The 22,444-nt window shown below is 45.1% G+C and overlaps 1 protein-coding gene across 1 annotated transcript in view; it reads right to left on the bottom strand.

Annotated features, from left to right (window-relative positions):
• NUDCD3 (NudC domain containing 3) overlaps positions 1–21,802 on the bottom strand; it is a 39,538-nt gene extending 17,736 nt beyond the window's left edge. Inside the window, exons 1-3 of the mRNA XM_069766718.1 lie at positions 21,721–21,802; positions 18,997–19,197; positions 18,641–18,915 (exon numbers count right to left, since the gene is read on the bottom strand). Coding sequence (XP_069622819.1) covers positions 18,641–18,915; positions 18,997–19,188 — 467 coding nt within the window. The 5' untranslated portion in view covers positions 19,189–19,197; positions 21,721–21,802. The remainder of the gene's footprint in view (positions 1–18,640; positions 18,916–18,996; positions 19,198–21,720) is intronic.
• Between the last annotated feature and the right edge of the window lie 642 nt (positions 21,803–22,444).

Here is a 22,444-nt window from a genome sequence, read left to right as displayed (position 1 = left end):
AGGGAAGTTTGCTGTTACAGGACGAACATGCAAAGTACGTGACTAAGGCAGAAGATGAAGAGGTAGGGGGGCGAGAGCGGCCCCCTTTAGAAGACATTTTGAGAGATCCCTGAAGATGCCAGTGGGTTAGGGGACAGTGGGGCAGAGAAGGGTGTCAGTCTGCAGTGCAGCTACTCACGGACCCGGTCCTGGAAGATGTCCCACTTGTTGCTGTATTCTTGCGATGCTGAGCCCACAGAAGATGCGGGCGAAGGAGCGTGGCGCGCTGCGTGAGGTGCTGCGAGGGCTGCTTGCTGTGTGAAGCGGCGCACACCAGCTGAGAGTCCCACGAGGAAGGGGGGCGGAGCCAGACGTAGAGGCGCCGGTGGGCAGGGCGCAGTATGTTGGGCGGGAAAAAGCCCGCCCGCAGAAGCGGAAATGGAGAAAGCCGACAACCGGAAGTAGGCCCCGGCCGAAGCCGGGGCCTAAATTAGGGACCGGCGGCCGAGAAAAAAAAAAGGCCGCGGCGCCGAAATAGAGCGCCGGAAACAATGCAGCGTGAGGGAGGCTGGCGCCGCTGAAGGGCGCCGCAGACAACACCCTCCCGCGGCGCCAGAGCAATGCGCCGCAGGGAGAAGCGGCGCGACAGCCTGCAGGTCACAGAAGGGTGCCGCAGATAACCACCTCCTGCGGCGCCAGAGCAATGCGCCGCAAGCCCGCCCGCCATGCGAGAAGCGGCGCGACCGCCTGCAGGGCTGCCGCGCAAAGGATGTGCCCAGAGTAAAAACCGCAGCGCCGGTAATGCGCCGCGGAAGGAGCGTACGGCAGCCATAGAGCTGTCGTGGAAGAAATGCTGGCCACAGGGGAAAAGAGCGCGGTGGCCTAAAAGGGGGGCCCCGCGCTGGAGAGCAGAAGGCCCCTGCAGAAAAGGGGAAGAAATGTGGAAATACCAGCCGCGCCACCGAAAGACAGGCGATGACCGGGTAAGCGAGTCGCCAGGGAGCCCCTAACAAGAACCCTATCAAAGGTCTGGGATGGGAGGGGAAGGGAGAATATACTCACCTAAAAATTCCACGCGTACTAACCTTGAAAAAGGGTTGAGACGTCCAGGGAGCTGATGGACGTCCTCGTCTCCTCAACCGACAGGCTCTGGTGGGCGAGTGGGTGGGTGACGGAGCCAGGACCGGACTTCTGAGCACGCTTGTGTGCTAGGCTCTTGGTCCTGGAGAGGGATCTATGAGGATACGGGGTGGCAGTACACACCGTACTCATAGTCCGCCTTGTGGGACTACAGGTGTGACTGTTCACCCTGTATCCCTCCGGGAAACCTGTAAAGGAAGCGACGCACATAGAGGTAGATAAGGGTCTAATGAAAGACCCGTGTCCACCTCCTACTGACACTAAGCTAAACTGAGGAGTATAATGCCAGTCGGTGGGGTGTACACTGCAGAGGAGGAGCTAACTTTTTTATTTGCATAGTGTCAGCCTCCTAGTGGCAGCAGCATACACCCATGGTTCCTGTGTCCCCCAATGAGAGGCGATAAAGAAAGCACAGCGGTGACGTCACCGATCTGCTTTCCGGCTGACCGGCGCTGACAGTGCAGAGGAAAGCAGAGCGCCGGAGGACAGACAGCTGAAGGTAAGTATGTAGTGTTTGTTTTTTTTAACGTTTACGCTGGTAACCAGGGTAAACACCGGGTTACTAAGCGCGGCCCTGCGCTTAGTAACCCGATGTTTACCCTGGTTACCGGGGACCTCGGCATCGTTGGTCACTGGAGAGCTGTCTGTGTGACAGCTCTCCAGCGACCAAACAGCGACGCTGCAGCGATCGACATCGTTGTCGGTATCGCTGCAGCGTTGCTTAGTGTGACGGTACCCTTAGTGTCTCCAGCTCCCATATTAACTCTTCATCCCATCCTCTCTCTGTCAGGAGTCTCTCAAGGCTCTGTCTTGGGACCCTTACTCTTCTCCATCCATACCTTTGGCCTGAGACAACTCAAAAAGTCCTACGGCTTCCAGTACCATCTATATGCTGTTGACACACAGATCTGCCTCTCTGTCTATCAGCCATATCCTCCTACTTCTCCTCCCACTTCCTAAAGCTCAACGTAGACAAAACTGAGCTCATCATCTTTCCTCCATCTTGTGTATCTTCCCTTCCTGATCTATCACAATAAATTACATTATTGGTTCCTCTGTACCTGAAGTCTGCTGCCTCGGAGTAACCCTTGAGTCTGCCTTAGCCTTCAAATAACACATCAAAGCCCTTGCCACCTTCAACTCAAAAATATATCCAGAATCCGTCCCTTTTTCAATCCTCAACCTACTAAAATACTAGTGTATTCCCTCATCATCTCCCACCTCAACTACTGCAATATCCTCCTCTGTGCCTTCCTACCAACACTCTTGCACCTCTCTAGGCTGTCATGAAAGAAGTTGTCCACTACTTGGACAACGCCTTATCATACCCCATGCTTGGCCCTGATAAAATAAAGCTTATACTCATCTCCCGTGCTGATGCCGTTCCAGTGGTGTCTCCCTCATGGTCCCGGGGATCACATGCGATTATGACACGTGACCCCGGGCACCCAATCAGCGCCTGCGTCACTGTCTCCGCCTTTGTAAGAAATGAACATCAAAAGGAGGTCCAAGATCAGCTGCTGCCTGGCCTTCCTCTTCATGTCCTTTTCGACAGAAGGCAGGGACAGTAACATCGGCGCTGATAGGGCGCCTTGGTCAGGTGTCACAACAACCACATGGGAGAGCGAGTGCCGACACAGCTGTAACGATGCTGGCACGGGAGGGGAGTACAAGATTCTTTTTATTTTATCAGGGCCAAGCAGTGGGTATGACAACATTATCCAAGTAGTGGACACCCCCTTTACCTCTGCTGCCCAACTAATCTCTCTTCGCTACTCCTCCACTTCTCCCCTCTGCAAATCCCTTCATTGGCTCTCAATTCCCCAACATATCCACTTCAAGCTACTAATATTGACCTACAAGATGTCCCTAATCTGTCCCCCTCAAAATATTTCTGAACTAATCTCCCACCACATAAGCTCTGGTCCTTCCAAGACCTCATACTCTCCTTTACACTCATATGCTCCTCACCCAATCATCTGCAAGAATTCTCCTGAGTATCCTTCATCCTCTGAAATTCTGTGCCCCTACACGTCCGATTATATCCACAACATTCGGAACTTTCATGCGGAAATTAAAAACCCATCTTTCCAGGAAATCTTACAGCCTGCAATGACCCCGCTGCCGCCTCACCACTACCAGAGATGCTGCCTCACCAACACCCCCCGAACCTACTGCCTCATTCCCCATTATCCGGTAGATTGTAAGCCCGCAAGGGTAGGTATTGTAGGTAACCCCTCCTCACGCACAACGCTATGGAATCAATGGTACTATAAAAATAGTAAAAATAAGAGTGACCAGATTTGGACCCCAAGGCCGGAGAACCCCTTTATTCAATAGATTACTTTCAGATGACTCGTTCCCTTTAACAATTAATACAATGTACTCGGCTATGAGGTGACTTGGAACATATTGATATTAGGACATCTTTTTAATGTGATATCTGGATGGCCATTTTTCTGCTTTCTAGTACAGTTATTTTTCCCTAATGAATGGTCAGAAAATAATTCCCCTTTCTCCCTGGACTCTGGTCTGCCATATATTAAAGCACTAGATCACTGCACATTAAACAGCTAATACTTGCGTTCAGCTCGTTGGCTTTTCCACATCGTGGTTACAGCCATACCAATCATGGGTTATATATAGTATATATGTATTAGATAGTGGTATTACAAATGCAACTCCCTAATGGTAGAATCACAGCTACAATGAGCAAAATAAGTATTTGATACACCGACTATTTTGAAAGTTTTCCCTCCTACAAAGAATGGAGCTGTCTGTAATTTTTTATTGTTGGTACACTTCACCTGTGAGAGAAGGAATCCATGACGGTGTAGTGTGTTACTAACGGTAATGTTTGACACTGTGGTCCCAGCTCTCTTCAGGTCATTGACCAGGCCTGCCCGTGTAGTTCTGGGCTGATTGCTGACCTTTCTCAGAATCATCCTTACCCCACGAGGCGAGATTCTGCATGGAGCCCCAGAACGAGGAAGACTGACAGTCATATTGTGTTTCTTCCATTTTCTAATAATTGTGCCAAGAGTTGTTGCCTTCTCACCAGGATGCTTGCCTATTGTCCTGTCACACAGCCCAGCCTTGTGCAGGTCTACAATTTTGTCCCTGTTTTCCTTAGTCAGCTCTTTGGTCTTGGCCATGGTGGAGAGGTTGGAGTGTAATTGATTGTGTATGTGGACAGGTATCTTTTATACAGGTAACACGCTCAAACAGGTGTAATTAATACAGATAATGAATAGGAAAGCTTCTTAACCCCTTCGCGACACGCGCCGTACTAGTACTGCGCTGCCGGCACTGCATTAGTGCCAGCAGCAGTACTAGTACGGCGCACCGATCACCGCGGTCTCGCGCTGAGCGCCGCGGTGATCGGGTGCGGGTGTCAGCTGTATATGACAGCTGACACACCCCGCAGCAATGCCCACGATCGGCGCTATCGCCGATCGCGGGCATTTAACCCCTCTGATGCCGCTGTCAGTAGTGACAGCGGCATAGAGGGGGATCGCGCAGGGACGGGGGCTCCCTGCGCTCTCCCACCGGAGCAACGCAATGAGATCGCGTTGCTCCGGTGACCCGGAAGGAGTCCCCGGATCCAAGATGGCCGCCGGACTCCTTCCGGGTCATGAAGTGACCTGGCTAGCCGGCGCCTGCTGAGAGCAGGCGCTGGAAAGCCAGGTAAGCTGCCTGTCAGATCGTTGATCTGACAGTGTGCTATGCACAGTGTCAGATCAACGATCTGATCTAATACAGAGATGTCCCACCCTGGGACAATGTTAGAAAGTAAAAAAAAAAAAAAAAAAAATGTGTAAAAAAAAAAATAAAAAAAAATCCCCAAATAAAAAAAAAAAAAACATTTCCCAATAAATCCATTTATTTATGTAAAAAAAAATAAAATAAAATAAATGTACACATATTTGGTATCGCCGCGTCCGTAACGACCCGCTCTATAAAACTATCCCACTAGTTAACCCCTTCAGTGAACACCGCAAAAAAAAAAAAAAAAAACAACGCTTTATTATCATACAGGCGAACAAAAAGTGGAATAACACGCGATCAAAACGACGGATATAAATAACCATGGTACCGCTGAAAACGTCATCTTGTCCCGCAAAAAAAAAGCCGCCATACAGCATCATCAGCAGAAAAATAAAAAAGTTATAGCTCTCAGAATAATGCGATGCAAAAACAATTATTTTTTTATATAAAATAGTTTTTATTGTGTAAAAGCGCCAAAACATAAAAAAAATTACATAAATGAGGTATCGCTGTAATCGTACTGACCCGAAGAATAAAACTGCTTTATCCATTTTACCACACGTGGAACGGTATAAACGCCTCCCCCAAAAGAAATTCATGAATAGCTGGTTTTTGTTCATTCCGCCTCCCAAAAATCGGAATAAAAAGCGATCAAAAAATGTCATCTGCCCGAAAATGTTACCAATAAAAACGTCAACTCGTCCCGCAAAAAACAAGACCTCATATGACTCTGTGGGCCAAAATATGGATAAATTATAGCTCTCAAAATGTGGTGATGCAAAAACTATTTTTTGCAATAAAAAGCGTCTTTTAGTGTGTGACAGCTGCCAATCATAAAAATCCGCCAAAAAAACGCTATAAAAGTAAATCAAACCCCCCTTCATCACCCCCTTAGTTAGGGAAAAATAATAAAATGTAAAAAAATGTATTTATTTCCATTTTCCCATTAGGGCTAGGGTTAGGGCTAGGGTTAGGGCTAGGGCTAGGGTTAGGGCTAGGGCTAGGGCTAGGGTTAGGGTTGGGGTTAGGGTTTCAGTTATAATTGGGGGGTTTCCACTGTTTCGGCACATCAGGGGCTCTCCAAACGCGACATGGCGTCCGATCTCAATTCCAGCCAATTCTGCTTTGAAAAAGTAAAACAGGGCTCCTTCCCTTCCGAGTTCTCCTGTGTGCCCAAACAGTGGTTCCCCCCAACATATGGGGTATCAGCGTTCTCAGGACAAGTTGGACAACAACTTTTAGGGTCCAATTTGTCCTGTTACCCTTGGGAAAATAAAAACATAGGGGATAAAATATCATTTTCGTGGAAAAAAAAATATTTTTTATTTTCACGGCTCTGCGTTATAAACTGTAGTGAAACACTTGTTGGTTCAAAGCTCTCACAACACATCTAGATAAGTTCCTTGGGGGGTCTAGTTTCCAATATGGGGTCACTTGTGGGGGGTTTCTACTGTTTAGGTACATCAGGGGCTCTGCAAATGCAACATGACACCTGCAGTCCATTCCATCTAAGTCTGCATTTCAAACGGTGCTCCTTCCCTTCCGAGCTCTGCCATGCACTCAAACGGTGGTTCCCCCCAACATGTGGGGTATCAGCGTACTCAGGACAAATTGGACAATAACATTTGTGGTCCAATTTCTCCTGTTACCCTTGGGGAAAAAAAATTGCGGGCTAAAACATCATTTTGTGGAAAGAAAAAATGATTTTTTAATTTTCACAATGCTACATTCTAAACTTTAGTGAAACAATTGGGGGTTAAAAGTGCTCACCACACATCTAGATAAGTTCCTTAGGGGGTCTTCTTTCCAAAATGGGGTCACTTGTGGGGGGTTTCCACTGTTAAGGCACGTCAGGGGCTCTCCAAATGCGACATGGCGTCCGATCTCAATTCCAGCCAATTTTGCATTGAAAAGTCAAATGGCACTCCTTCCCTTCCGAGCTCTGCCATGCGCTCAAACAGTGGTTTATCCCCATATATGAAGTATCGACGTACTCAGGACAAATTGCACAACAACTTTTGGGGTCCAATTTATCCTTTTACCCTTGGGAAAATAAAAAATTTGGGGCAAAAAGATCATTTTTTGTGAAAATTAATAAAAAAAAATTTTTTTACGGCTCTACATTATAAACTTCTGTGAAGCACTTGGAGGTTCAAAGTGCTCACCACACATCTAGATTAGTTCCTTAGGGGGTCTACTTTCCAAAATGGTGTCACCTGTGGGGGTTTCCACTGTTTAGGCACATCAGGGGCTCTCCAATCGTGACATGGGCTCCGATCTCAATTCCAGCAAATCTTGCATTGAAAAGTCAAATAGCGCTCCTTCCCTTCCGAGCTCTGCCATGTGCCCAAACAGTGGTTTACCCCCACATATGGGGTATCGGCGTACTCAGGACAAATTGTACAACGACTTTTGTGGTCCAATTTCTCCTGTTACCCTTGGTAAAATGAAACAAATTGGACCTGAAGTAAAAATTTTGTGAAAAAAAAGTTAAATGTTCAATTTTTTTAAACATTCAAAAAATTCCTGTGAAGCACCTGAAGGGTTAATAAACTTTTTGAATGTGGTTTTGAGTACCTTGAGGGGTGCAGTTTTTAGAATGGTGTCACTTTTGGGCATTTTCTGTCATATAGACCCCTCAAAGTCACTTCAAGTGTGAGGTGGTCCGTAAAAAAATGGTTTTGCAAATTTTGTTGCAAAAATGAGAAATCGCTGGTCAACTTTTAACCCTTATAACTCCCTAACAAAAAAAAATTATGTTTCCAAAATTGTGCTGATGTAAAGCAGACATGTGGGAAATGTTGTTTATTAACTATATTATGTGATATAACTCTCTAATTTAAGGGCATAAAAACTAAGAGTTTGAAAATTGCTACATTTTCATAATTTCCGACAAATTTTTGTTTTTTTCACAAATAAATGCAAGTCATATCGAAGAAGTTTTACCACTATCATGAAGTACAATATGTCACGAGAAAACAGTGTCAGAATCACCAGGATCCGTTGAAGCGTTTCAGAGTTATAACCTCATAAAGTGACAATGGTCAGAATTGTAAAAATTGGCCCTGTCACTTAGGTGAAAACAGGCTTTGGGGTGAAGGGGTTAAAGAAAAACTAACAGGTCTGTCAGAGCCAGAATTCTTACTGGTTACTAGGTGATCAAATATTAATTTCATGGAATAAAATTCAAACTAATTATTTAAAAATTATATAATGTGATTTTCTGTATTTTGTTTTATATTCTGTCTCTCACAGGGGAAGTGTACAGTCATGGTCAAAAGTATTGACACCCCTGCAATTCTGTCAGATAATACTCAGTTTCTTCCTGAAAATGATTGCAAACACAAATTCTTTGGTATTATTATCTTCATTTAATTTGTCTTAAATGAAAAAACACAAAAGAGAATGAAGCAAAACATTGATCATTTCATACAAAACTCCAAAAATGGGCCAGACAAAAGTATTGGCACCCTCAGCCTAATACTTGGTTGCACAACCTGTATCCAAAATAACTGCGACCAACCGCTTCCAGTAACCATCAATGAGTTTCTTACAATGCTCTCTTGGAATTTTAGACCATTCTTCTTTGGCAAACTGCTCCAGGTCCCTGATATTTGAAGGGTGCCTTCTCCAAACTGCCATTTTTAGATCTCTCCACAGGTGTTCTATGGGATTCAGCTCTGGACTCATTGCTGGCCACCTTAGAAGTCTCCAGTGCTTTCTCTCAAACCATTTTCTAGTGCTTTTTGAAGTGTTTTGGGTCATTGTCCTGCTGGAAGACCCATGACCTCTGAGGGAGACCCAGCTTTCTCACACTGGTCCCTACATTATGCTGCAAAATTTGTTGGTAGTCTTCAGACTTCATAATGCCATGCACACGGTCAAGCAGTCCAGTGCCAGAGGCAGCAAAGCAACCCCAAAATATCAGGGAACCTCCGCCATGTTTGACTGTAGGGACCATGTTCTTTTCTTTGAATGCGTCTTTTTTCTCCTGTAAACTCTATGTTGATGCCTTTGCCCAAAAAGCTCTACTTTTGTCTCATCTGACCAGAGAACATTCTTCCAAAACGTTTTAGGGTTTTTCAGGTAAGTTTTGGCAAACTCCAGCCTGGCTTTTTTATGTCTCGGGGTAAGAAGTTGGGTCTTCCTCGGTCTCCTACCATACAGTCCCTTTTCATTCAGATGCCGACGGATAGTACGGGTTGACACTGTAGTACCCTCGGACTGCAGGGCAGCTTGAACTTGTTTGGATGTTAGTCGAGGTTCTTTATCCAACATCCGTACAATCTTGCGATGAAATCTCTTGTCAATTTTTCTTTTCCGTCCACATCTAGGGAGGTTAGCCACAGTGCCATGGGCTTTAAACTTCTTGACGACACTGCGCACGGTAGACACAGGAACATTCAGGTCTTTGGAGATGGACTTGTAGCCTTGAGATTGCTCATGCTTCCTCACAATTTGGTTTCTCAAGTCCTCATACAGTTCTTGGGTCTTCTTTCTTTTCTCCATGCTCAATGTGGTACACAAAAGGACACAGGACAGAGGTTGAGTCAACTTTAATCCATGTCAACTGGCTGCAAGTGCGATTTAGTTATTGCCAACACCTGTTAGGTGCCACAGGTAAGTTACAGGTGCTGTTAATTACACAAATTAGAGAAGCATCACATGATTTTTCGAACGGTGCCAATACTTTTGTCCACCCCCTTTTTTAGATTTGGTAAGGAATTATATACAATTTGGCTTTAGGACAATTCTTTTTGTGTTTTTTCATTTAAGACAAATTAAATGAAGATAACCAATAATTTATGTTTGCAATCATTTTCAGGAAGAAAATGAGTATTATCTGACAGAATTGCAGGGGTGTCAATACTTTTGGCCAGGACTGTACCTACAATAAAAACTACAGGCCTCTCCATTTTTTGTAGGTGGGAAGATTTGCAAAATCTGCAATGTATCAAACACTTATTTTCCCCACACTATATCCATCAATTCTCCTTGCAGCAGTAACTTCTCCCTCTTGCAAAAGCAGCAATTCTGATTATGACCTTATATTAGGACACAGCTCCTAATGTGGATCCCAAATAAAGCCTTACTGTCTGTAATCGGGAATTGAAGGAAAACTCTGGTGCTACATGAGAGGGAAGTCAGCAGGGATGCACATATTAAAAGAAATATAGTTTTGTGGCGAATCTGATCAGAACATTTTCTATCTGTGCTTCAGCAAATTTCAACTTTGTTACTGAACTTTGAACAGCTGACATGTGCCCGGAGCAGCCGGGGGTGGCATCGCGATCCACCCGAGGCTGTTAACCCATTAAGTGCCACTGTCAAACTCTGACAGTGGCATTTAACATGCGCTTCCAGCAATCGCGCCGGAAATACGCCCATCGGGGATCCCTGTCACATGATCGGGGGTCACAGATTGGTTGGCATGACAACCAGAGGTCTCCTGCTGACATATCTGGATTGCTATGAGCACTGCCCAATGGTCGGCGCTCATAGCAAGTGAGTAATTCTGCTACATACAGGTGATCTGATCTTCGCCTCTATGTAGCAAAGCCGATCAGGTTGTGGAAGCCTCTAGTCTCCCATGGAGACTATTGAAGCATGCCAAAAGTAAAAAAAAAAAAAAAATTGTTAATATATATATATATATATATATATATATATATATATATATATATATATATATATATATATATATATATATATATATATATATATATATATATATATATATATATATATATATATATTCGAATCACGCCCCTTTCGCCCCATTCAAAAAACAAAAACAATTAGAAAATATCAAACACACACATATTTGGCATCGCAGCATTCAAAATCGCCCGATCAATAAAAAAAAAAGGTTTTACCTGATCGCTAAACGGCGTAGCGAGAAAAAAAAAGTCAAAACGCCAGAGTTACATTTTTTTTGTCGCCGTGACATTGATTAACCCCTTCATGACCCAGCCTATTTTGACCTTAATGACCTGGCCGTTTTTTGCAATTCTGACCAGTGTCCCTTTATGAGGTAATAACTCAGGAACGCTTCAACGGATCCTAGCGGTTCTGAGATTGTTTTTTCGTGACATATTGGGCTTCATGTTAGTGGTAAATTTAGGTCAATAAATTCTGCGTTTATTTGTGATAAAAACGGAAATTTGGCGAAAATTTTGAAAATTTCGCAATTTTCACATTTTGAATTTTTATTCTGTTAAACCAGAGAGTTATGTGACACAAAATAGTTAATAAATAACATTTCCCACATGTCTACTTTACACCAGCACAATTTTGGAAACAACATTTTTTTTTGCTAGGAAGTTATAAGAGTTAAAATTTGACCAGCGATTTCTCATTTTTACAACGAAATTTACAAAACCATTTTTTTTAGGGACCACCTCACATTTGAAGTCAGTTTGAGGGGTCTATATGGATGAAAATACCCAAAAGTGACACCATTCTAAAAACTGCACCCCTCAAGGTGCACAAAACCACATTCAAGAAGTTTATTAACCCTTCAGGTGCTTCACAGCAGCAGAAGCAACATGGAAGGAAAAAATGAACATTTAACTTTTTAGTCACAAAAATTATCTTTTAGCAACATTTTTTTTATTTTCCCAATGGTAAAAGGAGAAACTGAACCACGAAAGTTGTTGTCCAATTTGTCCTGAGTACGCTGATACCTCATATGTGGGGGTAAACCACTGTTTGGGCGCACGGCAGGGCTTGGAAGGGAAGGAGCGCCATTTGACTTTTTGAATGAAAAATTGGCTCCACTCTTTAGCGGACACCATGTCACGTTTGGAGAGCCCCCGTGTGCCTAAAAATTGGAGTTCCCCCACACGTGACCCCATTTTGGAAACTAGACGCCCCAAGGAACTTATCTAGATGCATAGTGAGAACTTTGAACCCCCGGGGGCTTCACAAATTGATCCGTAAAAATGAAAAAGTAATTTTTTTTCACAAAAAAATTCTTTTAGCCTCAATTTTTTTCATTTTCACATGGGCAACAGGATAAAATGGATCCTAAAATTTGTTGGGCAATTTCTCATGAGTACACCGATACCTCACATGTGGGGGTAAACCACTGTTTGGGCACATGGTAAGGTTCGGAAGGGAAGGAGCGCCATTTGACTTTTTGAATGAAAAATTATCTCCATCGTTAGCGGACACCATGTCGTGTTTGGAGAGCCCCCGTGTGCCTAAACATTGGAGCTCTCCCACAAATGACCCCATTTTGGAAACTAGACCCCCCAAGGAACTTATCTAGATGCATATTGAGCACTTTAAACCCCCAGGTGCTTCACAGAAGTTTATAATGCAGAGCCATGAAAATAAAAAATAATTTTTCTTTCCTCAAAAATGATTTTTAGCCTGGAATTTCCTATTTTGCCAAGGGTAATAGGAGAAATTGGACCGCAAATGTTGTTGTCCAGTTTGTCCTGAGTACGCTGATACCCCATATGTGGGGGTAAACCACTGTTTGGGCGCACGGCAGGGCTCGGAAGGGAAGGCACGCCAATTGGCTTTTTAAATGGAAAATTAGCTCCAATCATTAGCGGACACCATGTCACGTTTGGAGAGCCCCTGTGTGCCTAAACATTGGAGATCCCCCACATATGACCCCATTTTGGAAACTAGACCCCCAAAGGAACTAATCTAGATGTGTGGTGAGGACTTTGAACTTCCAAGTGCTTCACAGAAGTTTATAACGCAGAGCCATGAAAATAAAATAAAAATTTTATTTTCTCTAAAATGATTTTTTAGCCTGCAATTTATTATTTTCCCAAGGGTAACAGGAGAAATTTGACCCCAAAAGTTGTTGTACAGTTTCTCCTGAGTACGCTGATACCCCATATGTGGGGGTAAACCACAGTTTGGGCACATGTCGGGGCTCGGAAGTCAAGTAGTGACATTTTGAAATGCAGACTTTGATGGAATGCTCTGCGGGCGTTACGTTGCGTTTGCAGAGCCCCTGATGTGGCTAAACAGTAGAAACCCCCCACAAGTGACCCCATTTTAGAAACTAGACCCCGAAAGGAACTTATCTAGATGTGAGGTGAGCACTTTGAACCCCCAAGTGCTTCACAGAAGTTTATAACACAGAGCAGTGAAAATAATAAATACGTTTTCTTTCCTCAAAAATAATTTTTTAGCCCAGAATTTTTTATTTTCCCAAGGGTTACAGGAGAAATTGGACCCCAAAAGTTGTTGTCCAGTTTCTCCTGAGTACGCTGATACCCCATATGTGGGGGTAAACCACTGTTTGGGCACATGTCGGGGCTCGGAAGTCAAGTAGTGACGTTTTGAAATGCAGACTTTGATGGAATGGTCTGCGGGCGTCACGTTGCGTTTGCAGAGCCCCTGGTGTGCCTAAACAGTAGAAACCCCCCACAAGTGACCCCATTTTGGAAACTAGACCCCCCAAGGAACTTATCTAGATATGTGGTGAGCACTTTGAACCCCCAAGTGCTTCACAGACGTTTACAACGCAGAGCCGTGAAAATAAAAAATCATTTTACTTTCCTCAATAATGATGTTTTAGCAAGCAATTTTTTATTTTCTCAAGGGTAACAGGAGAAATTGGACCCCAGTAATTGTTGCCCAGTTTGTCCTGAGTACACTGATACCCCATATGTGGGGGTAAACCACTGTTTGGGCACACGTCGGGGCTCGGAAGGGAAGGAGCACCATTTGACTTTTTGAATAAAAGATTGGCTGGAATCAATGGTGGCGCCATGTTGCGTTTGGAGACCCCCTGATGTGCCTAAACAGTGGAAACCCCTCAATTCTAACGCCAACACACCCCTAAACCTTATCCCAACTGTAGCCGTAACCCTAACCACAACCCTAACCGCAACACACCCCTAACCACAACCCTAACCCCAACACACCCCTAACCCTAACCACAACCCTAATTCCAACCCAACCCTAACCCTAAGGCTATGTACCCACGTTGCGGATTCGTGTGAGATTTTTCCGCACCATTTTTGAAAAATCCGCGGGTAAAAGGCACTGCGTTTTACCTGCGGATTTACTGCGGATTTCACCTGCGGATTCCTATTGAGGAATAGGTGTAAAACGCTGCGGAATCCGCACAAAGAATTGACATGCTGCGGAAAATACAACGCAGCGTTTCCGTGCGGTATTTTCCGCACCATGGGCACAGCGGATTTGGTTTTCCATAGGTTTACATGGTACTGTAAACCTGATGGAACACTGCTGCGGATCCGCAGCGGATCCGCAGCCAAATCCGCACCGTGTGCACATAGCCTAATTCTAAAGGTATGTGCACACGCTTCGGAAAACGCTGCGGATCCGCAGCAGTTTCCCATGAGTTTACATTTCAATGTAAACCTATGGGAAACAAAAATCGCTGTACACATGCTGCGGAAAAACTGCACGGAAACGCAGCGGTTTACATTCCGCAGCATGTCACTTCTTTCTGCGGATTCCACAGCGGTTTTACAACTGCTCCAATAGAAAATCGCAGTTGTAAAACCGCAGTGAAATGCGCAGAAAAACCGCGGTAAATCTGCCATAAATCCGCAGCGGTTTAGCACTGCGGATTTATCAAATCCGCTGCGGAAAAATCCGCAGAGGACCAGAATACGTGTGCACATACCGAAACCCTAACCCTAACCCTACCCCTAACCCTACCCCTACCCCTAACTCCAACCTTAGTGAAAAAAAAAAAAAATTCTTTATTTTATTATTGTCCCTATCTATGGGGGACAAATGGGGGGGGTCATTTACTGTTTTTTTATTTTGACCACTGTGATAGATTATATCACAGTGATCAAAATTCACATTGGAACGAATCTGCCGGCCGGCAGATTCGGCGGGCGCACTGCGCATGCGCCCGCCATTTTGGAACATGGCGGCGCTCGGGGAAGAAGACTGACGGACCCCGCCAGGATCGGTAAGTATAAGGGGGGGAGATCAGGGCACAGGGGGGGGAGATCAGGGCACGGGGGGGCGTCGGAGCACGGGGGGGGAGGGATCGGAGCATGGGGGAGAGTGATCGGTGTGCGGGCGGGTGGATCGGTGTGCAGGGGGGGTGGATCGGTGTGCAGGGGGGGTGGTTCGGAGCACAGGGGGGGATCAGAGTGCGGGGGGGTTTGATTGGAGCACGGGGGGGTGTGATTGGAGCACGGGGGGAGCGGACAGGAGGACGGGGGAGCGGAGCACAGGACGGAGGGGAGCGGGCCACAGATCGGGGGGCTGGGGGGGCGATCGGAGGGGTGGGGTGGGGGCACATTAGTATTTCCAGCCATGGCCGATGATATTGCAGCATCGGCCATGGCTGGATTGTAATATTTCACCATTTTTTTAGGTGAAATATTACAAATCGCTCTGATTGGCAGTTTCACTTTCAACAGCCAATCAGAGCGATCGTAGCCACGAGGGGGTGAAGCGGGGGGGTGTAGCCACCCCCCTTGGGCTAAACTACCACTCCCCCTGTCCCTGCAGATCGGGTGAAATGGGAGTTAACCCTTTCACCCGATCTGCAGGGACGCGATCTTTCTGTGACACAGCATATGCGTCACAGGTCGGATTGGCACCGACTTTCATGACGCATACGCTGTGTCACAGGTCGGGAAGGGGTTAAAATGCAATAACAGGCGATCAAAAGATCGTATCTGCCATAAAATGGTATCATTAAAAATGTCAGCTGAGCGCGCAAAACATAAGCCCTCACCCAACCCCAGATCACGAAAAAATGGAGAGGCTACTGATATCGGAAAACGGGGCCATTTTCTTTTTTAACAAAGTTTGGATTTTTTTTTCACCATTTTGACCAAAAAATAAAAAGTTATGGCTCTGGGAAGAAGGGGAGCAAAAAATTTAAATGCAAAAACCAAAAACACCTCTGGTCATTAAGCGGTTTGTGCACTAATTGGAAACTGATGCTTAGGATCGGTGATCGGTATCAGATTGGTGGCGTCCAACACCCGGGACCTTACCGATCACTTCTTTGCACACAGCTGGATTAGCACAGTTCCGTACCCTGTGCAATGGCCATTCTTGGGAACCACAGCTCAGCTGCCATTCACTTAAATAAGAGGTGAGCAGTAGCACCTGAGCGCAGCCATTACACTGTGTACGGAGCCGTGCTGTTCCAGCACTGCACGCTGCATACATCCATTTGCTGCTGGAGATGTAAACAGTTGATTATGGGGCGTCTGGTGTCTGACCCCACTGATCGGATACTGATGACCTATCCTGTGGACATCACCTCTAAAACATGAATAATAGCCAAACCAAAGGCAGAGGCAGCCTACATCATGTTTGGGGACATTCTGTCATTAGTGGTCATCACTAAGTAGAAAAATTATTGTGCAGCAATACAGGGGCATAAAATTTACCACTGTATGAAATAATAAAAATAAATTGTAGACAGGTTATATGGTTAACACAATCACTTTAGAAATACCCCCATGAGAAAAAGGGTGGTGCGGCACATAAAATGTCTTTTATAAATATCTATTCTTACACCCGAAGTACTTTTGTAATTTTCTTTTTTACACAATACCTTACACTTCTCCCAACGGGCTAATCCCTAAACGTGTCTTTTTACTGTAATTCCTGTGACGTTTCATTTAAGAGGAGACTCACACAGGACATCACAGGAGGCTGGGGCTGCACTCACTCCTCGTGGAGTCTATCGCCTGTCCTGGAAAAGGACGTCATCAAGGGGCAGCGCTGCAGATACTCACTAGTTTCTTGGATAAGCGTCCCCTCTGAAGATGTCCTGGATCCTGGGTGATAAGACACTGTGGGAAAGGCGAGTGCAGCACCGGCACTCTGCTTCTATCTCCCCTGCCACCTTAGCTTCTGTGAAACTAGACACCGTCAAGATGAGGAGATAGAAGCAGTCAGTAACATCAGCTCCACCCTACAGGAACTAACACCACACTCAAACAAATCATCATCAGGGGGCTGCACTAGCATCACTTACTGCTTCTATCTCCGCCCCTTGATAATGATTAGTTTGAGGACGGTGTTAGAAGCTGTAGGGTGGAGCTGATGTCACTCATTGTTTCTAACTCGGCCCACTGATGACGTTTCGTTATATTTCAGAAATGATGCGGTGGAGATTTAAGCACAGTGTCGGCTTCCATCTAAAGACGTCCTGTTCCAGGTGGGGCCACAGACGGAGCTGGGAAGTAACTGGAGCCACAGCCTCCTATAACATCCTGTTCAAGGAGGGGCTATAGACACTTAAGGGAGGCGAGTGCAGCCCCAGCCTCCTGTGAAGTCCTGTTTGAGACCTGTTTGAGACTCCTCTCAAACAAAAAGTCACAGGAAGTATATTAAAAAAAAACAATGAGGAATTAGCTAGAGAAGGAGATGTGTGGGGTACTTTGTAATAAAGATAATTACAAAAATGGTTAGGGTGTAAAGATAGGTATATAAATAAGAAACTTTAGGTGCTGGACAACCCATTTTCAAGAAGATGTCGATTTGCTGTGGATTTTACCCAAGGTAATTTAAAAAGTGAAATCCACTGTGAAATTTTGCAAAAAATATTGACAGATTGTGGATGAGATTCTCAATCACATCACTTTGCTCCTACTGTAACCTGCATCAAATTTGCTATAAGCATATATACATGTCTGTTCACCAAATATTACCTGCACTTTAGCCCCTTCCATACATCCGCTGTACATATACGTCTCATGCCAGGTGCCAGTATATAGCACAGGCTCAGCTTCTGTGCCCGCTCCACAAATAGCAGATGAAAACTGTTCTATCACTGACTTACTTTTCTCCCTTAGTTAGCCCATCGCCGTCCCCACCCCTGTGCAGGTATTGTGGCGTGCACATGGGTTATTATAACAGCCGGGCACCCACTGAGGTCCCAATGAGTGCCATGTTGGCACTCCTGAGAAGCCAGCCACAGGCCAAGCTACACAGGACACCATCATTTACCTATATATTACAACAATGTGGTATCGCAGCATACAGAACAATCGATCAAAAGGACTGCAAGTCCCTTAGGAGAACTATAAAAAAAAAAAAAAAACCTGTAAAAATGTTTTTAGAAATATAAATAAAAATTGAAGTCTACCCACCTTTTCCCCTTTAAAAATAAAGAATACATTTGGTATCATCTGTAAAAGTAGCATCTTTCAAACTAAAAAAAAAAAAAAGATTTAACCCATAAAAGGTAAACACTAAAAAATAAAAATGTCAAAATTATAGTTTTTAGTTGCCACACCTACATCCCCCAATAAAAACTGCGCATTTATGTCAAAATGGCATCAGTAAAGACGTTAGCTCACCACAAAATCACAAGACCTCACAAAGGTCCATTGACAAAAAAAAAAATTTGTGAACAACACAAAACTTTTTTCCCCTTTTTTAATAAACTAAAAAAAGAAAAGAAATAAAAAAATAAAAAAACACCTACTGACCTAGAGAAGCATGTTGCCAGGGATAATTTTTACACACTTAAAAAAACAAAAAAACAGCAGGTATTCTAATTAATAGGACGGGGGCACAATACCCACCAGGCGTGCACAGTACTCGCTGATGAACTGGCAGGGGCCATCATCATCATGCCCTCCACCTCCTATTTGGAAGGGAGAGGTGCTGGATAATCCCTCTAAGGCCCACACAGCAAGTACTGAAGACTAAACTAGTGGGGATAAATGTATCTCCCGTTCACTTTTCTTAGTCTTCTACATACAGAAAAGAAGAATATATCCAACATGGAATACTATGATATATTGTGGTACTTTACTGGGGTTCAGAAGCAGAGTCCTCGGTGTTATTTCCGCTGGCCTCGGCGATCTCTTGTGGATCCGGTGCAATAGGCACGTCTGGATTTACCGGAACGGCTTCTGCTGATGCTTCTACGACCACTTCTTCCGCTGCTCCTGGGGCATTGCTGTTCTCTGACAACGGGGCATTGCTGTTCTCTGACAACCGTTCCTCCTTTTTTCTTAACTTTTCTTGCAAACTCTGCACCCTCTGCTCGTGGTCCTGCATGGCCAGTCGCTCGTAGGTTTTGAACGCCTGATGGAGGATAACCATCATTTACCAGAGCTGGAAAGATTACGTATGGGACACCGCACACTGTAAGGACCAGCTACTCACCTGCAGCACCATGTTTTGGGCAGTACCTGGGGGGAATCCCATGCGATCCTGGGGGCTTAAAAGCAGTCGGTAAAAGTCTGTCTTCCGGTACAAGAATCCAAAGTAAACATTTAAAAAGTCCTGGATGTTTCCCACGTGCTGTAGGATCCCCAGCAGTGCGTGGTCATAGCGGTCTGACAGCTCCGGCTCCATCAATGCAGCCTGCAAAGAAACACAATGGAGGAGTTCAGTCTGGAGATGGCAACGGAAATGGAGGCTCATTGGTCATTTAATGGGCTAATCCAGGTCTATTTTTTTTTTTACATTATAACCTGCCGGTGGTTCAGCTGCTTCACGTCAACAGAGCAGCTCTTCCTCTTTTGGGCTGCTCTGTCAATGGGGCGTGACTGCTGTCGTCATGCTGATTGATAACTGCAGACAGCCAGCTGTCAATCAGCATTTACGCTGTCAACAGAGTAGAAGAGAAGCCGCTGTCCTGTCGATGTGACGTCAGCAGAAGCCGCTGAATCGCCGACAGTATTGGTCTGTGACTGCTCTCTGCCGGCAGAGATTGGCACCGGACCGAACAGGCAGGTAGTTCGCAGCCACCTGTATGTTAGGTCTTAGGCTCATAGTAAAAAAAATTAAATAGTCCTGGGTAGCCCCTTTAACCTAAGGCGTTCTGCGGTGGAGACACTTTCATGACAGTATTTTGATGCCAAAAGAATTTTTTTTTCTTGGTAGAGATATTCAGATGTACATTATTTATGTACATGTTCACTCCACGTTTTCACATATCCATGTTGTTTTGTGGACTGCGAGTCCACAAAAAAAAAAAAAAAAGATGAAATAGATAGATATTTCCAGTTTTGCTATCTGTTTGGCTTCTGACGACTGTTCGTTCATTACTATTAAGGAGAAAAGTCAGTTTTCATCTGTCACTGATCAAAATTCACCCATGTAAGTTTATGGGTCGGTGAATATCATGTGGCTCACATATGACAACCGCTAATTAAAAACATTAACCTTTATTAATAAATTGTAAATAAGACATACAATATTGAAGACACACACTTGACAATGCTAAAATGCGAAGATGGTGAAGATACTCCTGGATTCACCCTATTTCATACCCTTCCCTGAGCACTTGCCTGCACCCTTATAATGCGACAATGGCGCCCCCGCTCCTCGGCGGCTATCCCTAGGACCCCCTACACTGCCCTCAATAGATATAGGTACACCGTGTATGCAGAAGATATCAGCAGACAAGGTATGTCACTGATTACAGATATATTCATAAGTGAGCCGCTACTTCGAGACCTTCGTTTTCTCCTTTCCAAATTCTTCTACTGTGCGCGAATATCGTGGACGGTGCACGGATGTTTGTCATTTTTTGGGGGGAATAAAAGAAAATTACTGATGATAACTGTCACAGGGACCAGGTACTTATGACATTCAGATCCAGAGAACTGATGAAAAGCGGGCCGTTTATTTCACAAAAACGAGAAAAATCACTAATGTCTAACTGAAATCTTGATAACATGATGGGACAAATCTGGCCTTCCATCTCACCTTAGGGAAACTGTCAGATTATGTCGGCCTGAGACGGGTGATGACCGCCTCTTCCGGTCTACTGCAGAGGATCCACCTCGTGGCTAACCACTGCGCCACCGTGCTGCAACAACGTATGAATAAAGCCTTAATGGGAACCAGGCAGCATGTATCAGACACTTGCTCCATCGTTTCATTTGGGTATGCTTTAGGTTAGGCGCACACTATACGTTGCCAGCTCTTCCAGATGTATACTACAACTGAGTGTATGCACTTGACAGCGGGCACAGTGTGAACATAGCCTTACTTCAGACATTGGTTCACAGAGAACATACAGGTAAAAGCTGGAGTATAACAGGCCGCAGGGGTAACTAGTCCAGGAGCCCACTCCGCCAGGCTTATAGTCCTGGGAAGCCGCCAGGGACTGGCCTCGTGGGCTAGACAGCGGCATGTCACCTGTACGACTACTCTGAAACGCCGCTGTATTTCAGGGTAAGACGTACCCGGCTGATATGACAGAGCCGGGGGTCTGATGGGTGCAGCCCCTGGTTCAGGCAGCAGGAATCAGCAGTCAGGCTGCCAGATGGACCCCTCTTTATTACTGCCTGAAAAAATAATCAATTTAGGCAAAAACATAAAAAATAGATTGAGAAAAACCCTCATTACTCGTGTAATAACCCCACCGCACACATCACTGCAGCAGCGAAAACCCACAATACCGCTGCAGCCAATCACTGGCCTCAGTAATAATGCGATCATGTGCAGCGCTGTACTGCCATAACATCACAACATAACATAACACAGAGCGACGCCGACAGACGTAACAAGGTACTATCTACTCCTCCAATAGCTCCATAGGTGTCCATGTGGCTGCAAAAGGGTCCTAAGTAGGAACGTTTGTTTACTAAATCTACTGGTGAACTAAAAGTCCCAGCACATGTACTAACACATACATAGAGACAAGAAGCGGCTACCAGCCAATCAGGTGCCAGTTTACATCGCCAAACCTCGACTGGGAAGACGTAAAATAAAATATGATTGGCTGCCAGGGACAAGCAATCCACTCTCCCTCCCAGCGAGTCTCCATCGTATGGTTACACCACTAATCAGCGCCAGAGAGAAGAAATCACTGATAACACAATGTCCGACAGCTACGGGAGCAGCGCCGGCACCACACACAGCAAAGCAACTCACATGGGATTTGTGTCACCCACTGTTTTCACTCTCCGGTGTCCGTTGAAGCAACTTCCGGGTCGTTCCACACTTCCGATTCCGGTTATCAGCACAGGTAAAAGCGTTGCCCAGTTCCAAAATGGTGCCTGTTGCTATGGTAACAGTGGGCCGAATGTAACGTTATGGCCGCATAATACTTATAAACAAATGTTAGTTTTTTTATTGGGGTGGTTAATATGCTCTGTGTGTAGTGATATGTATTTGCCTTCGAGATATACATGCCTGTTTATACACACATGCATATATACACTGTACAGATAAACACATACTTTATTATCTATATATATAATTGTCTAAGGGTTTTTCTGTCTGTCTGTCTGTCCTGGAAATCCCGCCTGGCGGCCTCGACCAATCAGAGACGGGCACAGCATGGCGACGATGATGTCATAAAGGTTGCATTGACCAATCAGCGACGGGCACAGTGCCGCGAATTCACCTCGACCAATCAGCGACGGGCACAGTCTGCAGCGAATTCACCTCGACCAATCAGCAACGGGCACAGTATCGACGTAGATGTCATAATGGTTGCCATGGCGATGATGATGTCATAAAGGTTGCCTCGACCAATCAGCAACGGGCACAGTCTGCCGCGAATTCTGGAATCATCAATGTCCATATACTACGGGGATATGCATATTCTAGAATACCCGATGCGTTAGAATCGGGCAACAATCTAGTATAGATA

The sequence above is a fragment of the Ranitomeya imitator genome, chromosome 4 (genome assembly GCF_032444005.1).
Source record: "Ranitomeya imitator isolate aRanImi1 chromosome 4, aRanImi1.pri, whole genome shotgun sequence".
Lineage (NCBI taxonomy): Eukaryota > Metazoa > Chordata > Amphibia > Anura > Dendrobatidae > Ranitomeya > Ranitomeya imitator.
This window is presented reverse-complemented; position numbering and strand designations above follow the sequence as displayed.